This window comes from Salmo salar, chromosome ssa05 (assembly GCF_905237065.1).
Source record: "Salmo salar chromosome ssa05, Ssal_v3.1, whole genome shotgun sequence".
Taxonomy (NCBI): domain Eukaryota; kingdom Metazoa; phylum Chordata; class Actinopteri; order Salmoniformes; family Salmonidae; genus Salmo; species Salmo salar.
Genome location: NC_059446.1, coordinates 57,368,843 through 57,388,220, shown reverse-complemented (window position 1 = coordinate 57,388,220; position 19,378 = coordinate 57,368,843). Strand labels below are relative to the sequence as shown.

At 41.4% G+C, this 19,378-nt stretch overlaps 1 protein-coding gene across 1 annotated transcript in view; it reads right to left on the bottom strand.

The window, feature by feature from the left end:
• Positions 1–19,378, bottom strand: part of LOC106605193 (thrombospondin type-1 domain-containing protein 7A) — a 99,303-nt gene that overhangs the window by 30,357 nt on the left and 49,568 nt on the right. Inside the window, exons 5-9 of the mRNA XM_045718411.1 lie at positions 14,015–14,170; positions 12,807–13,010; positions 9,261–9,455; positions 4,802–5,060; positions 880–995 (exon numbers count right to left, since the gene is read on the bottom strand). Coding sequence (XP_045574367.1) covers positions 880–995; positions 4,802–5,060; positions 9,261–9,455; positions 12,807–13,010; positions 14,015–14,170 — 930 coding nt within the window. The remainder of the gene's footprint in view (positions 1–879; positions 996–4,801; positions 5,061–9,260; positions 9,456–12,806; positions 13,011–14,014; positions 14,171–19,378) is intronic.

Sequence of the window (19,378 nt, the reverse complement as noted above, 5' to 3'; positions counted from 1 at the left end):
AAAATATACGACTGCGACTGTGTGTGGCGAGGGCCAAAGATTTATGCTCTCATGACAAATAAAGAGGTCATCAAAATCTGAACGATGATGATTTCATCCCATAAATCAATGTAATGTATTCAACAATGTCCTCCAGCTGTGGCCATGGCTGTCTGACAAAGGTGACCTGGTCTGAAGGCGTTTTTTATTACAGCATGAAAACAACAATAACAACAGCATGGCACCCTGTCACTTGTAGCCACAGGCTAGTATGTTTTCTGGGTTGCACTAAATTAGGTCATCTTAAGGTCATCCTACATGTCAATCTGTCAAATGAAATATCCGTAATGAAACGAGAGTAATACAATTTAAGGAAACTGTAATGAGTCATTTACATTGCATGCATCACCCAATTGGTGCCAGTTTCCTTATTCGTCCCAGTTTTACATTGGTTTATAATATAAATGATCTCCAAATGATGCTTCATGATAACAGCTGACATGCATAATATTCAGCCGAGCAGTTGGATAAGCAAGACATTCCTTTTAGGAGAGCATTTTTGGTCCATAGTTCTTAGTTCCCAAGAGACTTACAATGAACAGGTACAGATGTATGATATTAATTTGAGCCAGTTTGCTACAGCAGGAAAATAATCCTGCAGCAACAGAAAATGTGAATTATTATTATGTGAATTATAATTAATTGACATTTTTTGTAGGGGTTGATATGTTTTTCGTAATGGAAAATGAAGTCTGAAATTTCTGTGGAAATTATAAACTTTCGAAGCCTTTTTAAGCCTCAAATACACCACATAGCAGGTACGTTCTCCTGCAACAGGGCGAATAGGGTTGTTATTTGTGTGCATGTCTTTGCACAGTAGCTTGAATTCTTCTTTCATACCTGCATCACAGGTGGGAGAGCACTGGGACCAGTCGCTGAAAGGGGTGAGGATGCAGTCCTTCTTACAGGGCATTCGACAGGGCCGCACTGTACCTGGACGAGGACTCTCAGGACATCTACATGGTAAACATACACACACGACTGGTAACACATGCAAACATATAGCTGGTAACACACAGACGCAGGCTTCTCACTTTGGCTGCAGGAATTCAAATGACTCATCCGATTGGCCAAGAGCCATGGAGCTATCGAGGGACAGTGGTAGATTCTTGGCTTAGAAGATAGACCTCTCAGAAAGTACGGTAACCTGCTTGGCTTCCTACTATGTTGTTTTTTTTGTTGGAAAACCACTTGGCTTTTACAGAGAGAAATCCAGTGTTTTCTGAAGCACAAACTAGGACCACAGGAAGCAACTGTCTGTTAAGAAGTCCTATGTTTTATGTCCATGTCAATCTATGGTACCACTGACAGATAAGGAAAGAGAAGATCACCTTATGTTTAATGTAGGGCAATGTAAACATTACCTACGGTATACGGCTTTGGCAGCCTTTGTTAATATTCATTCCTCTTAAATGGAGAATCTGCATTTAATTCTTCCAGGCTAAATTCAGTTCACTATAGATAAGACCCTCCATGAGAATCCTTCCCGTTTTAAATTGATTCTATTACTGGACGATAATCCATTAGATCGCTGGGATTGTGGTTGGAGCTGGTCTTCATATTTAACGGACAAAGGGTTATATGTAATCTTCAGCCTATCGTTAGTTATAAGTACCTCTGATCCCCAGTGAATGGCCACTGGATGAAGATAAACGGGGGAAAATTGTCGGTCTAAAAGACATCAAGTAATCTGATTTTTCGGAACATGGGCTCTCCTGGGGCTTTTTAAGTGATGTTCCGGCTTTATTTCCTCATCCTGTTGCTGAGATAGCTTAGATAGCCTAGCTAGCGCTGATCATCTGGCTCAGATTTACACACTGGGAGTAGGAGCACTGTCTTTCTTCTGCGGTTGCTCCACTTGTTAGCACCGTGTCGTCAGGGAGAAATAGGGTGCCTCACGCACAATGTAATAATGCAGGAGGCAGCCATGCGAAGAGAGGAGAGATTTATGTTTAATACCAATAGAGAGAGAGAGCTAAATCCCTCTTTAGTGAGACAAATCCTCTGGCACGTTCGTACACTGTTTCGACACTCCAAAGCAGTGCTCAGGGACGGAGAACAGAGAGCTGCTGATGATGATAAATATGGGTCAGGCTTGGATCAAATCAGTTTCTTATTTCCTCTTTAGGTTTGAAGAGTTTACCCAGATGAACTGCATTAACAACAGGTGTAAAGGTCATGGGAACAACCTGTTTAAGGACAAGCTACTTGAAAGACTTCAAAAGAGAAGCCTACAGGTAGGCAATCATCTAGGCAAAACAATAAAAGATGAGACACAGCAACATGACCCAGATTGAGCTGAGCATTAAGCACCTCACTACACCTCACAGAACTAATGCTGGATGCCTTCCAGCAGACAGAAACATCCCAACTGTTCCTTTTCAGCTTTAACGACGTTCCAGACGAAACACAGTCAAATACGAGACACAGCAACATGACCCAGATTGAGTGGTTGACCCGAGCACTTAACTACCTCGCATAACTAACGCTGAACTAAGGCTGAACTAACGCTGAACTAATGCTCCAGCAGACAGAAACATTCCTACTGTTCTCTTTTGAATTGTATTTTAGGCCAGGTGTAACGATAGGCGTTATGCGAATTTGGATGCTAAAAATGTAATTACATTCTCATTGAAAAGACAAAAGACCCGGCCATGTTGATGGCCAGACCACAAAACCGACGCCACAGAAACTCAGTCTTCACTGCTATTGAAGTACGCAGACTTTTCGACTAGTCATTAGATTATCCAATTAAAGCATCCTCTGGTTTTAGCCGACTTGTTTTCCCTGCTAGTGTTATCGAGTCTTAATGATCTTTAAACGTAATGATTTGTGGTGAGGCAAGAAACACAACATTTACTCTGAGTCTGTCCCACAGCACATCATTAAGGAGAGTCTGCTAGGGTAATGTCACTGTTCTGCTATTTGCTATTATCGCTTCAATAATCTGTTCGGCAAGAGATTCTTCAAAACGAGCATACTGTGTGGTTGAACAGAGAGCGAAGAAACATAGCAACCCACAACATTTTAAGAGACTGCAAAAGCGCACAAAGCCTGGCACAAAATGATAAGCACTAATTAAATTCAGTATTAAAAAGTACAACAGCAAATAAAACATCATTTGTTTCATATTCGGGGAGAAAACAGCTCCGGCTTTGGGTACGTTTCTTTGGCCTCTGTCTCGACAGCTTTCAACCATCTGTCACTGTCATCCACAGGGACTAAACACAGTTGTCGTTAGGACACATTCGCGTAATTGATTACGACTGTCAAACGCTATCACAATTATTCATCCCAACTCCTTTTCCGACAGTCCAAGTAAGAATCAGTAGCGTCATACAAACGTATCGAATGTCAATCCCCATGCAAATTGTCACAATCAATAAACCAAGATGTTTTAGTTCCATATCCCACTGCAGTACTCTGTATATAGACTGATAGAAGCGTATGCCTGAGGGAGTGACATATTTGTCTCCGAGAGTCTCTCTTCTCTATTGGGCTTTGACAGTGTGTGTGGTGACACTGTGTGAGGTTCACTGCCTCGGGGTGTGTGAAGATAGCTCTGAGCCCTCTGTGAGTGAGCTGGAGCACATCTGCATACACACCAGCGAGGCAGACGTGTGTTGTTTGCTCCGCCGGGTTCCCGGGGGAGCACTAATCAAACCTACCTGCCAAGTAGGATGGTGGGAAGAGAAGACACAGGTGGAAAAACAACAACTAGAGACCATGTCAAGTCACAATGCAGCGCACTGAGTGCAGGCAGGGTGAAACCACCTCTACACTGAAGCTAGATAGCTGGTGGGCTTAGTGGTTCAGTTTCGAGATGAGTCCACACCATCTCTCCCAAGCAAATGGAAAAGATTGGCACCAATTGGACATGGACGCACCCTGACATAAGACCACTTTTGAAGTCTTACAATGACTGACAAATATTGATTTTAGAATGAACTATCCCTTCACAACAAAGGACTTAAAGACAAAGCACTGAGAGAAGGCACTTTTGGAGCTTTGCCAGCTTTAGCGGTCTTAACCTAATCCACCATGACAGGGGGCAGCCTCTTTAAGAGCAACAGTGGCTTGAAAGAATGCAAAACATGCAGCAAAGTTATTTCATAACAAAGGCAAAATACCGTGGCCTTAAAAGGATATGGACTCCATAGCAAAGCCTATAATGGCCCAGCACCTTGGACTGGGAGGTTTTATCCTGCCAGGTGAAAGTTACTTCAGGACCTTGGATAGCAGATCCGTAAACCGTAGACTTACGGTTAAGATTTCTGGATCTTAAATACAGCAGGTTAATTCGTTAAATAAACATAACATCCCACCTAGATAAGCCTAGCAAAGCAAATCGGCACCCCATGCAAGAGCACAACTTTAGGCTAACTGTAAAGTAAACTTATTGATGCATTTTGAGGCTGCGGTGTATGTTCTGCATTGCAAACCATAGACATCCTGCATCTCTCGTCTTGTGGTGATTTAATTGCCTTAAAGAATCAAAGCCACTTAATTACTGTCATTATCATCAGTGGGAAATTACACTGGCCTAAATGAACACGGTTAATTAGCCTGTTTGGGACGGCACATATATTTATTTATCTGGGTTTGCCTGTGGAGTAGAGATAGGGCTTGAGAGCTGCTCTTCATACTGTATGACTTCTTGTCATACCTTTCTAACTAACTTTCTAACTCTCTCTCTCACACACACACACACAGACACACACACTCACGCACGTGCACACACCTAGGGCCTAAATGTTCTTACTTCTTGGGCGGCACCTGTCCCACGTTGACCCGGACACAGATGACCTTGCGTGTCTGCATGCCCTGGGAGCAGGGGCCCTGCCCACTGGTGTTGGGGCCGGCAGCAGACCTGGGGCCAGTGGTGGTGTTGAGGGCTGAGGCTGAGGGGTCTTCAGTACAGGGGCCCCAGGGGCCAGTCTGCCAGTGGTACACCGTACATGCATGCTCGTTGCAGTTACGCACCTCCTGCAGGGAACTGCTGTTGGGGCACATGCCACCACCTAGGAACATGCACGCACACATGCACACGCACAAACAAACGCACACACATAGAAAGGGCAAGCTGATGAGTTACTTGATAGAGGTTCGGCATCGTGCACAACGACAGTGCAACATGTAAAAAGCAATAAGTTCAAATTCTCTACCACACCACACACATATACAGGGTAGTCCCAATGTCATCAGTTAGGGAGGCTCTGGCTTATACATGAAGCCCTCATTAAATAATGACAGATTCTGCCATAACAAAGTCTGAAAGATTCAGCCAATTACTGATAGTGACAGTCCATGATGGTGTTGAAAGGCTTGACCTCCCCCGGTGATTGACAATGTATTTTAATCCTCCAGCCCACTTTGAGGCTCAGACGATTCATCTCCTCCTACTGCTAGTTGCAAGTCTGATTACCAGCCCACTTCTCCACCTCCACCAACACATCCAACATCACTCTGTCCCTTCCTCACCTCTCTCTCTCTCTATCTCTCTCTCGCTCTCTCTCACGCGCTCTCTCTCTCTCTTCTGTCTGTCAGTCACTCTCTCTCTCATCTCTGCTCAGTGGAGGCAGGTGGGTTGATTCAGAGCCCTTAGTGCTTCAGAGTAATTGCAGACACTTACAGGTTTGGGCAGTGATGAAGGGGCATTGTGGGACTGTAAGTCCTCCACACCTGCAACATCCTGAGATGAAAACCAACCTATTCCATAATGAGCAGCAGTGGTGTTGTTCACAGGCCGGACTATGTGGAATGCCAACTCAGACTAATCTAAACCTGATGGCAAATGAACAGACCTCCTCCTCCTTCCTTTCTGCTGACTAACCATGTCGGTTTGCTGGATCTGCCAATAGTGTAAACTAACCAGACAAATAAGCCACAGATGGTGCCCAGACTGACCTAGAAAAGTGGTTTGGGTTGGGCAGAGGTAAAGGTCTACGTCGATTCTACAGGGAGTTGTAGTGGATGATTTATGAATGGTGAAGCAACATCAGTCCAGTCTTATTGTGACAAGTGGGATCGCTTTACTGCTACTCAACGGATGCGGCTCATAGAATATGGGTTCATTCATGTTTGCGGTATGAATTTCATCACTTTTCTGACTTATTCATAAAATGTACTCGGAAAGACATCCATAATGTATTGGGTGTCTGAGCTAGCACGGTTACATTTAGTATGCGGATTATGACATACTGGATTGGGATCACCTAACAGACGGCACACTTGCCTGCTAAAATATCTATCTTTTGGGAGGTATTCTTCGAGAGTAAAAGGAAAAAAAAAATATTGAAGTAGCATACATAATGATGTGAAGACTTTCCACATTGGTGGGGAAGAACACCAATCAGAAAAACTTTAAAGGGCCAATATGCAGTTTCTGTATCCATTTTTGGACTTATAAATGATTGATATGTACCGACTAGAAGAATATAACTTAAAAAATGCCTAATAAACTTAGTTTAACTGTCGTACCCCATCAGAACCTAAATTCTAAGCTTGTTTTACTCCAATGTTTATAAACAAAGTCAATGTAAACAAACACTGTACAGCCTCAAAACAGGTTTACAACCATCATTTTGATATAATGGATAATCAATCCTTGCATCCATAGCTCTGTCTATACATTTTAGAGTGGTTACATTTCTCCAGCCTCATCCTGCAGCGTTTTACTGAAACAGTAACGGGGAGTACACTTTTCTATTGTTTCAACAATGATTTGCCCCTTTAAATCATCTACCCAACTCTCTACGCTTACGATATCTACTACTCATCACCTGCTACTACTACTACTGTTACTACTACTACTACTGCTGCTACTACTACTACTACTACTACTACTACTACTACTACTACTACTACTACTACTACTACTACTACTACTACTAATAATAATTTTTAAGATAAAAATAGAATGTACCAAAAAGCTTTGGAAACTTTGGCACCCTTGAAAGACCTTTAGAAAACATTGATATAGAATGTTAAAATTCTCAAATCAAGATATGAGAATGTGTAAATACATTTGAAGAATTAGTTATACTTACTTACAACAACAAAACCAAAAGCAACTACTTATTTCACTACATCTAGTGTTACAAGGATTTTAAATCAAACCTATGGTGCCCAAAGGCTGTCGAGGTATACAGTTGAAGTCGGAAGTTTACATACACATTAGCCAATAATATTTAAACTCAGTTTTTCACAATTCCTGACATTTAATCCTAGTAAAAATTCCCTGTCTTAGGTCAGTTAGGATCACCACTTGATTTTAAGAATGTGAAATGTCAGAATAATAGTAGAGAGAATGATTTATTTCAGCTTCTATATCTTTCATCACATTCCCAGTGGGCCAGAAGTTTACAAACACTCAATTAGTATTTGGTAGCATTGCCGTTAAATTGTTTAACTTGGGTCAAACGTTTTGGGTAGCCTTCCACAAGCTTCCAAAAATAAGTTGGGAGAATTTTGGCTGGTGTAACTGAGTCAGGTTTGTAGGCCTCATTGCTCGCACACGCTTTTTCAGTTCTGCCCACAAATTTTCTATAGAATTGAGGTCAGGGCTTTGTGATGGCCACTCCAATACCTTGACTTTGTTGTCCTTAAGCCATTTTGCCACAACTTTGGAAGTATGCTTGGGGTCATTGTCCATTTGGAAGAACCATTTGCGACCAAGCTTTAACTTCTTGACTGATGTCTTGAGATGTTGCTTCAATATATCTGCATAATTTTTCTTCCTCATGATGCCATCTATTTTATGAAGTGCACCAGTCCCTCCTGCAGCAATGCACCCCCACAACATGATGTTGCCACCCCCATGCTTCACGATGATCATTATGGCCAAACAGTTCTATTTTTGTTTCATCAGACCAGAGGACATTTCTCCAAAAAGTACGATCTTTGTCCCCATGTGCAGTTGCAAACTGTAGTCTGGCTTTTTTTATGGCAGTTTTGGAGCAGTGGCTTCTTCCTTGCTGAGCGGCCTTTCAGGTTATGTCGATATAGGAGTCGTTTTACTGTGGATATAGATACTTTTCACCTGTTTCCTCCAGCATCTTCACAAGGTCCTTTGCTGTTGTTCTGCGATTGATTTGCACTTTTCACACTAAAGTACGTTCATCTCTAGGAGACCTTCTTGAGCGGTATGATGGCTGCGTGGTCCCATGGTGTTTATACTTGCGTACTATTTTTTGTACAGATGAACGTGGTATCTTCAGGCATTTGGAAATTGCTCCCAAGGATGAACCAGACGTGTGGAGGTCTACAATTATTTTTCTGAGGTCTTGGCTGATTTCTTTTGATTTTCCCATGATGTCAAGCCAAAAGGCACTGAGTTTGAAGGTAGGCCTTGAAATACATCCACAGGTACACCTCCAATTGACTCAAATGATGTCAATTATCCTATCAGAAGCTTCTGAAGCCATGACATCATTTTCTGGAATTTTCCAAGCTGTTTAAAGGCACAGTCAACTTAGTGTATGTAAACTTCTGACCCACTGGAATTGTGATACAGTGAATTATAAGTTAAATAATCTATCTGTAAACAATTGTTGGAAAAATTACTTGTGTCATGCACAAAGTAGATGTCCTAACCGACTTGCCAAAACTATAGTTTGTTAACAAGAAATTTGTGGAGTGGTTGAAAAACAAGTTTTAATGACTCCAACCTAAGTGTATGTAAACTTCCGACTTCAACTGTAGCTACAGTAAAGTCTATAAACATTGACAGAAATCCTATTATTTTGTCATGTGTCAACATATCGCTAAGGTTAAATGTAGCTAACAGCTAGTTTCAATCACAAGTGTTACCCTCCATCACTGTGATCCATGCCACTACCATTGCAGTTACTGTGGGGAGTTAAACAACATGCAGATCAACGTTTAGCCAAATGTTTCAATGAAAACAATAAAGACAGACAGACAGACAGACAGACAGACAGACAGACAGACAGACAGACAGACAGACAGACAGACAGACAGACAGACAGACAGACAGACAGACAGACAGACAGACAGACAGACAGACAGACAGACAGACAGACAGACAGACAGACAGACAGACAGACAGACAGACAGACAGACACTTTGAAGGTCAGTGTGACTTGAAAGCTATACAAAGAGAAAGACCCCCTTAACATGGTGTATTACCACTCCAGTAGATATACAACACAGACCGTACAGAACGGTACACCATCTACAGTACATAGTCTCATAGTCACCTTCGCCAGCGTTGTAGGCCAGTATGGAGCGGGTCCTCAGCTGCTTGCCCTCGATGGTTTTGCTGGAACAGGTTTGGGAGCAGGAGGACCAGGAGGTCCAGTCGCTGAGGACACAGTCCTTAGGGCAAGGCACATTACAGGCGATGGGCTCAGGGGCAGAGGCTCCCCCACACAGCTCCTTGTCCACCATGTCACCTGGGTGGCACAAAGAACGGTACGGTCAAGGAATGCACGCCATTCTAACAATAGAAAAACAATAATTGATTGAACTTTTATATACCTTTTCAATACAGAAAAAATCTCTAAGACTCTTATCCAGAGCTATTTACAGGAGCAATTAGGGTTAAGTGCCTTGCTCAAGGCACAACGACAGATTTTTTCACCTAGTCAGCTCAGGGATTCAAACCACTAGGTTACCCACCCCCCATTATAATGTCTACAAAACAATAAACCACACCACAATGTCCTAGTCTATTGGCGGGCTTGTTTATATATATTGTTTCCTTAGTGTCATTGAACGCTAATCAATTTCAACCCACACAATTCATTAACATAGACATTCAACTTGATCTGTTGTCTTCCTTTTGACATCACAGTTGGATCAAATGTTTGGTAACTGTTTAATAGCGTGCACGGATAATCTCTACCATACATTAATAATGATGTCGCTATTCTCAACGCAACTCGATCTGAATACTGAATTAGCTTTGGAAAAAGTAAGTACAAACTCACATGGGACTTAAACATTTTACTCTTACACATTTGTGATTCATGACTGCTTAAGTGGGTTATACTATAACGCCACATATTCTGTATGTGCTTTTAACAGGTTAACCTTTTACTGAAGTGGGCTAAATCAGGGTCACACAAACCGATCTACTTTGAAACAAAAGTATATTCCTCACACACATGGTTATGGGCTTACAGCCACCTGTACCATGTCAGATATACAGTTGAAATGTATAACATTTTGAGTTTGCATCCCAATATTACACTTTATATACGTCACAGAAGACTGAAATATAACAAAACCGTTTGACATAGATACACCGGATTTTCTGTTGTTTAAAAAAAAGAAGAAGATGTTGATTAATTATGAAATTAGGAAAAATATTAGGAAATATTGTTGCAATGAACTTGAATTCAAAACATTTCTCAGCACTCCAAATGAGCAACACAATGGCTCTGCATTGTAAATACGTATCTTCCGACGGTTTGTTTTTGCAATTTCAGGCTGAGGATGAGTTGAGCTTCAAACCCTCCGACCGGCCTGCCTTTACATTAAGATGACACTTTGAGGAGTATTCAGTGAACCAATCGTGACTGAACCGAGACAGTGTGGAAATGCGAAGTGACAGGGAAACCCAGTGGCTCTCACGGTGGCGGAAACACGAATGAACAGAACACCCTTTATTAGAAAAACTCCAGGCTTAGTGAACTGAGAAAAACGGTTCCTATTAAATGAGTCAGAACAATATTAATACCAGTACAGATCAGAAACGCTCAGTATCGACAGTGGAGTTTCAATGACATTTGTATAGACTTTTGTCTGTGGTGTAGCTGTTTGTTGTTGGTGTGGCAGTATCATACAATTCAGCCTCAGTATGGCAGACAGACATTGAGCCCAGAGTCTCTAGGGCAAAAAGTAGCACGAAATCATAACACAACAAATCAATTTCCATCAGCGGAGACAGGGGAAATCGGTCAACGCCAGTCAAGATAGGCAGAAAAACACAAAGAGGTTGTGCCTCTCACAAAGCTACCAGGAAGACATCACCTGACCTGGCAATAACCCTGAATGCCACTAGAGGATGTACATGTACAGTATGTGTCCTGTACGAGGTGAGATGACAATGTAACGTAGGATGAGGAACTTTTTAAATATATTTCAGAATTAGGAGGATGACAAGAGGTCATTGTCAAAGGAGTATCGTAGGAGTATGATTTGGACTCAATCCATTACGGTGCCTGTGTCTATCGCTCTCTCTCTTTGATATCTCTCTATATCTCTTAGTTAACACTCAAACTAGGAATGGTGACTATACTTGGGATTGGTAACATAGCATCTTTGTCAATTACACCCACATTCTGAAACCTGCTCAAAAACCCAGACAGCATCTCTCTGCAACGACTGCCATTGTCTTCAGTCAAACATTCTTCAGTAATAAATTGGAACAGTAAAACCACGTAGCTGCAAAGTTAAGGGAGTCCCCGAGACTCAGGGCCAGAGAGAATTGATTTGATTTAGTGCGAGCAGGGTTTAATTGCTCTGGCTGAGAGAGTGAAAAGGAGGGAGGGCAATATGTGGCTATGCTGAGCTAGGGAAGCGTTAAAGGAGACTGGGAGGGGGATGCGAGGTGGGGGAGGGCGTCTGGAGAGAACTCCTTGATAAATGGCAGCCATGATAAATGGCAGGGCAGCTAAACACCATTCTCTCTCTAGTCGTCTCCAGCTCTTCACTCACTTACAGTATAGGCGTAAGTTAGAGGGTTGGTAGAGAGGTCACCTTGAGCAACATGATTTTTCATCCAGAGGGTGAGACCCTGACTTAAGGCGTCAGCATGCTTCAGTTCTGCTGGTGCCTAGCCGAACTAAATGAGTGTGCTCGCATACTCCCTTAAAAGACCTTCGCTTGAAAAACAAGAAAACTGAGGAGTAGCTTCCATCTGGCCACTCTATCATGAAGGCCTGATTGGTGGGGTGCTGCAGAGATGGTTGTCCTTCTGGAAGGTTCTCCCATCTCCACAGAGGAACTCTAGAGCTCTGTCAGACCAACCATCAGGTTCTTGGCCACCTCCCTCACAAAGGCCCTTCTCCCCCAATTGCTCAGTTTGGCTGGGCAGCCAGCTCTAGGAAGAGTCTTGGTGGTTCCAAACTTCTTCCATTTAAGAATGATGGAGGCCACTGTGTTCTTGGGGATCTTGTGAACTTCACTTTGTCATTATGGGGTATTGTTGTAGATTGATGAGGAGACATTTTTATTCAATCAATTTGAGATTAAGGTTGTAGTGTAACAAAATGTGAAAAAAGTCAAAGGGTCTGAATACTTTCCGAATGCACTGTATGCACAATCTTTTCCGAACTGTTTTCGGCTGGGAAGCATGCGGATACCTTTACTCATCACAGATGTAAATAGTTAATCTGGAAGTGGTGGGCTACTCTTTGGGGGGGGGGGGGGGTATCAGGGAGCTGAGCTAACAATGTGGTGGATTCTGAGCATAATAGTAAGTCAGAATACTATAGTACAGTTTTGTTGTACTATGCTTGCTTAGCAGGCAATACTGGTTGAAATAACTTCTTAACGACGTCATTTCAATCAGTTTTGCCTGTTGGCAGTGTTCTACATTAATTAGTCATGCAAACTAAAAATAAAGGACTATAATGAGCATTAACCGAATCAATAAACCTATAGACTGCAATCACAGAGCTTTATCTACAATCACACAGCAACGATTATGGAGACTAAGTTTAATGGAATTAACGAGGGAAAAATCCAATTGAAATAATCTTTTTCCGATAATTGGTTATTACTATGATTTTCCTCACCAGTGCTGTTGACACACTGGACCTGAGGTATCTGTGTCCCGGGGCCACACGGCAGCTCCCCGTCGGGGATACACTCATCCAGGCTGACCAGGCGCCAGTCCCAGCAGCTGGGTTCGTCACATGGGACAGCCTCCACCAGGTGAGGACAGTTCCCTGGTCCACCTGTTGGCTCATTGCTGATCTCCCGTTTCCTCAGTTTAAAACCTGTCGAAAGAAAAATACACATTATTCCATTTAATATGAAAAATATATCATGAAAAATACATAAAACCATATGAAAAAATATATAATAATTCTGAAAAAATACATAATATGCCTAATTGTCCTCCTTTGGAATTGATCTCTTCAACAGTTCTCTCGAAATAGAATAAATGGATATGTTACTATGATAAGATTAGGGTTAGTGTACAAGTGCAAGCAAATAATTGCCCAGTTAATTGTTGGCACTTTACCAGATACTGTGATCATACTGACCATAAATTGATACAAAAGAGAGGATTTCATTGTGAAGAGCCAGCGTGTAATTATCATGTGGGTGTTGGACCACCCACAGATGTTAGATACTACCTTCATGCCAGAATATGTTTATTCAAGAGGACCTTACAATGGCTACAATAACACCAACTACTATATATGCACAGATAATTACTGTATAATCTTCTGAAACAACGCCATGTTCTGTAAATTCCATAACACCATGCATACCTGATGGCAAATATTTATCATATAACAATCATATGACATACATGTCAGTGGTATGGCAGTTGACATTAGATTGATAAGAGGAACATACAATGTATATTAAAACACATAATACCACATATGTGTTCTGAAAGCGTTATGCTAGCATTACGACATCAAATATAGCCACAGTCACCTGAAACATTCCAACCCGTACCCACTAAGGCCTTGCAGCGGATATACAGGCAACACTTCATTTGGATAGTCCCAAGTAGATGGTTTATAACTGTTCAATAACTCTCAACAACATTTCAACTCACTATCAGTAGACAGTAACCCTGGCCCTAACCTTAACCCTTATCCTAACCCTAAACCTAACCCTAACCCTAACCCTAACCGTAGCAAGCATTTGTTTATTAACAGAGAGTTTGTTAATAATATGACCATCCGTAGATCATCTACATGGGACTATCCAAATAAAGTGTGATCGACATACGATAGTCCCACTCGGAGCCTTATCCACTCACCTTTCTTCCCTTCTTGGACATCACAGTTCTCATAGGTGCAGGGTCCCCAGGCCCCCCATGGGGACACTTCACACTCGATGGGACAGAGGATGTGACACAGCTGGGACGTGTTGGGGACGGGACCCCCACACAGCTTGCTGTCCACAGGACGGGATGCTTGGGGCATGGAAATAAGGAACATTCAAATATACTTACATTATAGTCAGAAATATACTGATATATTCAGAAATATATGTACACACCCCTATGTATTTATTTGTACAGTGAAGCAAAAACATTAAATTTGGCTCTATACTCCATCATTTTGGATTTGAGATAAAAAATGTTTCATATGAGGCAAATACAAATGAAAATACCCTCAAATTAAAGGTGACATTCTGTACAGTCGCCTCATATGAAATGTATGTAGTCCCCCCATTTGAGTGACAAAGTTACAGAAGGCACAAATATCATACCCCCAAGACATGCTAACCTCTCACCATTAGCTTTTTTTGGGGAATATGATATTTACGCCTCTGTAACTTTCTCACTCATCATAGTTCGTGATTATCCGTAATCAGGGTACACATGAAATCAAATAAAATTAGATTTGTCAAATGCTTCATAAACAACAGGTGTAGACTAACAGTAGAATAGCGGGGCCTTTTCCAACAATGCAGAGTTAAAGATAAAGATACATTATTTACCATTCATTTCTATTGTGCACAACATCATCTGAAACACAACCAAAACAAACTGCAAAAGCTTGATGTAATTATTTCATGCTAGAAATATGGCTTTTTTGTTTTTTACTACACATAAGTGAATTTGTCCAAATACTTGGCACCTTCAAATGGGCGGACTAGATACATAAAGTATTTTACATTTCTTAACGGTAAAACAGATATGTATGGAAATACCCTCAAACAAAAAGTGACATTCTGTGTGAAACATTTGATCTCAAATCCAAAATGCTGGAGTATAGAGCTAAATTAAACGTTGTAGCTTCACTGTCCAAACAAATACTTTGGGGAGTGTACATACCAACATGGTCATAAATATACTGATATATTCTGAAAAATACCGATATAACCAGACAAATACTGAGAAATAGATGAACTGTTAGATTAGATCCACCTGTAGTACTGTATTTAAGTATTTTCTTGGAATCGGCTGAGTATATTTTCCATTTATCGGTTTGATCTCATCCCGTACTTGTCTTCATGCAGAATGTTTACTAGTGTGCTTGGTTATGACAATGCAGAGGAGAATGCCAAACGGGGAAAAAAACATTGGCTTTTCCTTTTAAGCACGCCTGCACGGTACATAAGGTCCCAGAAGAGAGCACATGAAACCCACAGTAGAGGTCTACAGTGTGTGAAGTGCTGCCATATTCCTTCTAATTTCCCTTTGTTATAATCACCCCACTGTTAGCATACCTTTAGCATTTCAGGGTGATAAATGAACTCTAATGAACCTTTCAGTGCTATCTAACACTTGAAACAACATGAAGCAAGGCCTTACACTCTCACTGAAGACACATGAAGGCTGTACCGAAGGTGTGAGAGAGCTGCAGTGTCTCCTCTCATACATATTCTATGAAGAATAATCCAGTGCTATGATTCCCCTGTTGTAAACGCTTCAGATTTAGAAGCTGTACACACAATGCGTATATTCCCGCAGAGGAACTTCACTTCACGCAAAGGAACAAAAGAGAGGTTGTTTTTCTCGGCAGGAGGATAAGTGAAGCCGACTGTGAGACGCCATTTTCTGGATGTTTCTTAAATGCACTTGAATAAATGGGTTTGTTTGGAGTTGGAGTGGAACGTTTGGTGGGTGGTTTTATGTGTCTGTCACATCAAAGCTGTTTTGGGACGCAGCAAAGCGCCGGTTGTTCTGGTTGATGCAACAAAGGCTCTTGATCACCTGACAGATTGTCCAAAGCAAAATCCACTACCATTGGCTACACTGTCTAATTGACACCCCTCTGCCACAGCATATGAACACACACACGCACAGATGCAATGTGCAGAGGCACGTGGGCACACATGTGGACACAAACAGACGTACACACACACACATGCACAAATGCACGTACGCACACATGTAGACACATACACCTGTAAATATGCACATACACGTACAGACACTCAATCTATGATCCAAACATTGCATCAACGGTTGCAACACTTTCAATCAATTGCACTTGTACACAAACACACTTTCTCACTAAGCTGGAAGTGAAGACCAAGATGTCCTCAAACGTCTCTCTCCCTAACTCTGACAGCTCCAACAATCCATTCAGCGCTTCAAGTCTTATCAAGTCAAGAGAGCTGAAAAATAATTATACCCAACGTACAGCGAAAGCAAGCGCAGCTTTGAAATTGATATGCAAAAGGCATTATTCCCTTACAAATAGTCAAATACTGCATTTGATAAGCCTGATAATCCTTCTATTATTAGTGTGTAGAACAGATTTAAATCTAAGTACATCAAACCATTCTGAATAGAAATTGTCGACCAACAGATTAGTGGTGTTTGTGATAAAGAAAAACCCAGCATCTTCATTACACAACTTATACAATGTGCTTGTATTTCCTGCATTGCAATGAAACTACAATGGCAAATGTCCCCTAGTGCAACTAATGTGAGTGTTGCTTATTGTGTGCCAGAGTAGAAAAACAGGAGGAAAAACGTCTCACAGATGCTTTGCATATTCCATTTGGAAAAACAACACTGAGTTATTTCGCCATTCCCACAAAAGCTTAAAAACTCGTCTCGACGTGCCAGGCAAATACTTTGTTGTCCTTTTCCCATACCACTTCTTGAAAGCGTTTATGCTCAAACTTAGTTGAAACCACATGTTACTGTTTCAGAAAACTACACCACTTGAGACGCAAAATCTGCGGAGAGGCCAACCTATCAAAACACCGTCATAGTATCATCCATCAAAACAGAAATGCATGTGTACAGTACCCACTGCAACTGAGACACATTATTAGGAAGGAAAAGGGATAAAGTAGAAGACAGAAGCAGCAAGGGGGAGAAGAATGCGGTCTACAAGGCAGAGAGAGGAGGTTCAGATTGGTCTAAAGCACCTACCTGTAACTTCAAAGCTGATGGATAGAAGAGGGGGAACACTAGGCTTCTGCTGGTTTGAGGTCTGACCCTCTGCAGGAACAGGGAGATACAACTATTAGCAACACAGTCACTGGAAAGGGAGAGGGTTTTGGAAGTTGAGGCATACGTTAAGTGCTATTACAGGAGTCTAGCTGTTTTCCAATATGAGAACGAGGCTTGTAGAAAAAAAATAAGGATGGGAAGCGCTGCAGGGATACACTTGTCGATCTTTAATTGAAGGTGCTCTAATAAAATCAGTCTAGTTACTCCTAGAAACTGACCAACAGTCAGTTTTGGATTTTCCCCTCTAGAATGGTTAAGGTTTGGATTTAGGCAGGGTAAGATGATCCTGGACCTGTGCTAAGGATGTGTTCTAAGAGCGTGGTGATTTAGTTTATGCATGCAGTGGGGGTTGCTGCAGACTTCATTGAGATACTGTCTGCCTGTGTCTGCCTCTATCTATGTGGCAGCTGGGGAGATTACCCCCCTGATGGGGGACGAGGAATCCTGCGCCAGGAAGATAAGAACACTCTCCCTTCTAACTCCCACACACACGCACGCACGCACACACACTCAGACAGACACACACGGGAACGCATGCACATGCACGCACACAACGCACGCACACACACACACACACACACACACACACGTGGGAACACAAACATACACATACACTTCAACAAAATCGTTAGTACATTCTCCTTTAATGTCAGTCAATCTTTAACTGCATACTAAAGCAACGTGTTTGTCAACATGCACGAGGAAATTATGTGGTTTCAGTATAGAAAGAGAGAGAGAGTGTTGTCAATGCAAAGAAGCCCAAATTGCGGTAGTGACATAAAGACGTATGACAGTAGTGACAGAGTATAGACAAACATTTATTCAGAAAGTATTCACACCCCTTGACTTTTTCCAAATGTTGTTGTGTGACAGCCTGAATTGAAGATTGATTAAATTGAGATTTTATGTCACTGATCTACCCCATAATGTCAAAGTGGAATTATGTTTTTAGAAGTGTTCATATATTAATTCAAAATGAAAAGCTGAAATGTCTTGAGGCAATAAGTCTCCAACCCTTTTGTCACGGCAAGCCTAAATCAGTTCAGCAGTAAAAGTTTGCTTAACAAGTCACATAATAAGTTGCATAGACTGCAATAATAGTGTTTAACGTGATTTTTGAATGACTATCTCATCTCTGTTCTCCACACATACAATTATCTGTAAGGTCCCTCAGTCGAGCAGTGAATTTCAAGCACAGATTCAACCACAAAGACAAGGGAGGTTTTCCAATATTTTGCAAATAAGCATAGTGCAGTTATTAATTACACTTTGGATGATGTATCAATACACCCATTCACTACAAAGATGCAGGCACCTTTCCAAACTCAGTTGCCGGCGAGGAAGGAAACCGCTTAGGGATTTCACCATGAGGCCAATGGTGATTTTAAAGAGTTTAATAGCTGTGATTGGAGAAAACTGAGGAGGGATCAACAACATTGCAGTTACTCCAAAATACTAACATAAATTACAGAGTGAAAAGAAGGAAGCCTGTACAGAATACAAATATTCCAAAACATGCATCCTGTTTCCAATAAGGCACTAAAGTAATAACTTTTTTTGTCCTGAATACAAAGTGTTATGTTTAAGGCAAATCCAACACAACACATCACTGAGTACCACTCTTCATATTTTCAAGCATGGTGGTGGTTGCATCATGTTATGGGTATGCTTGGCATTGGCAAAGACTAGGGAGTTTTTGTTGGGGATAGAAATAAATGAAATAGCGCTAAACACAGGCAAAAACCTGCAGGAAAACTTGGTTCAGTCTGCTGTCCAACAGACACTGGGAGACAAAGTCACCTACCAGCTGGACAACTATCTAAAACACAAGGCCAAATATACACTGAAGTTGCTTACCAAGACAACATTGAATGTTCTTGAGTGGCCTAGTTACAGTTTTGATTTAAATCGGCTTGAAAATCTATGGCAACACTTAAAAATGGCTGTCTAGCACTGATCAACAACCAACTTGACAGAGAGTAAATCATTTTTAAAAGAATAATGCACAAATATTGTACAATCCAGGTGTGCAAAGCTCTTAGCTACTTACTCAGAAAGACTCACAGCTGGATTTGCTGCCAAAGGTATTTATATAATGTATTGACTCAGGGGGTTGAATATCTAAGGATTATCTAATCAAGACATATTAGTGCTTTATATTCCATTACATTTAAAAAATATATATAATTTTTCTGCCACTTT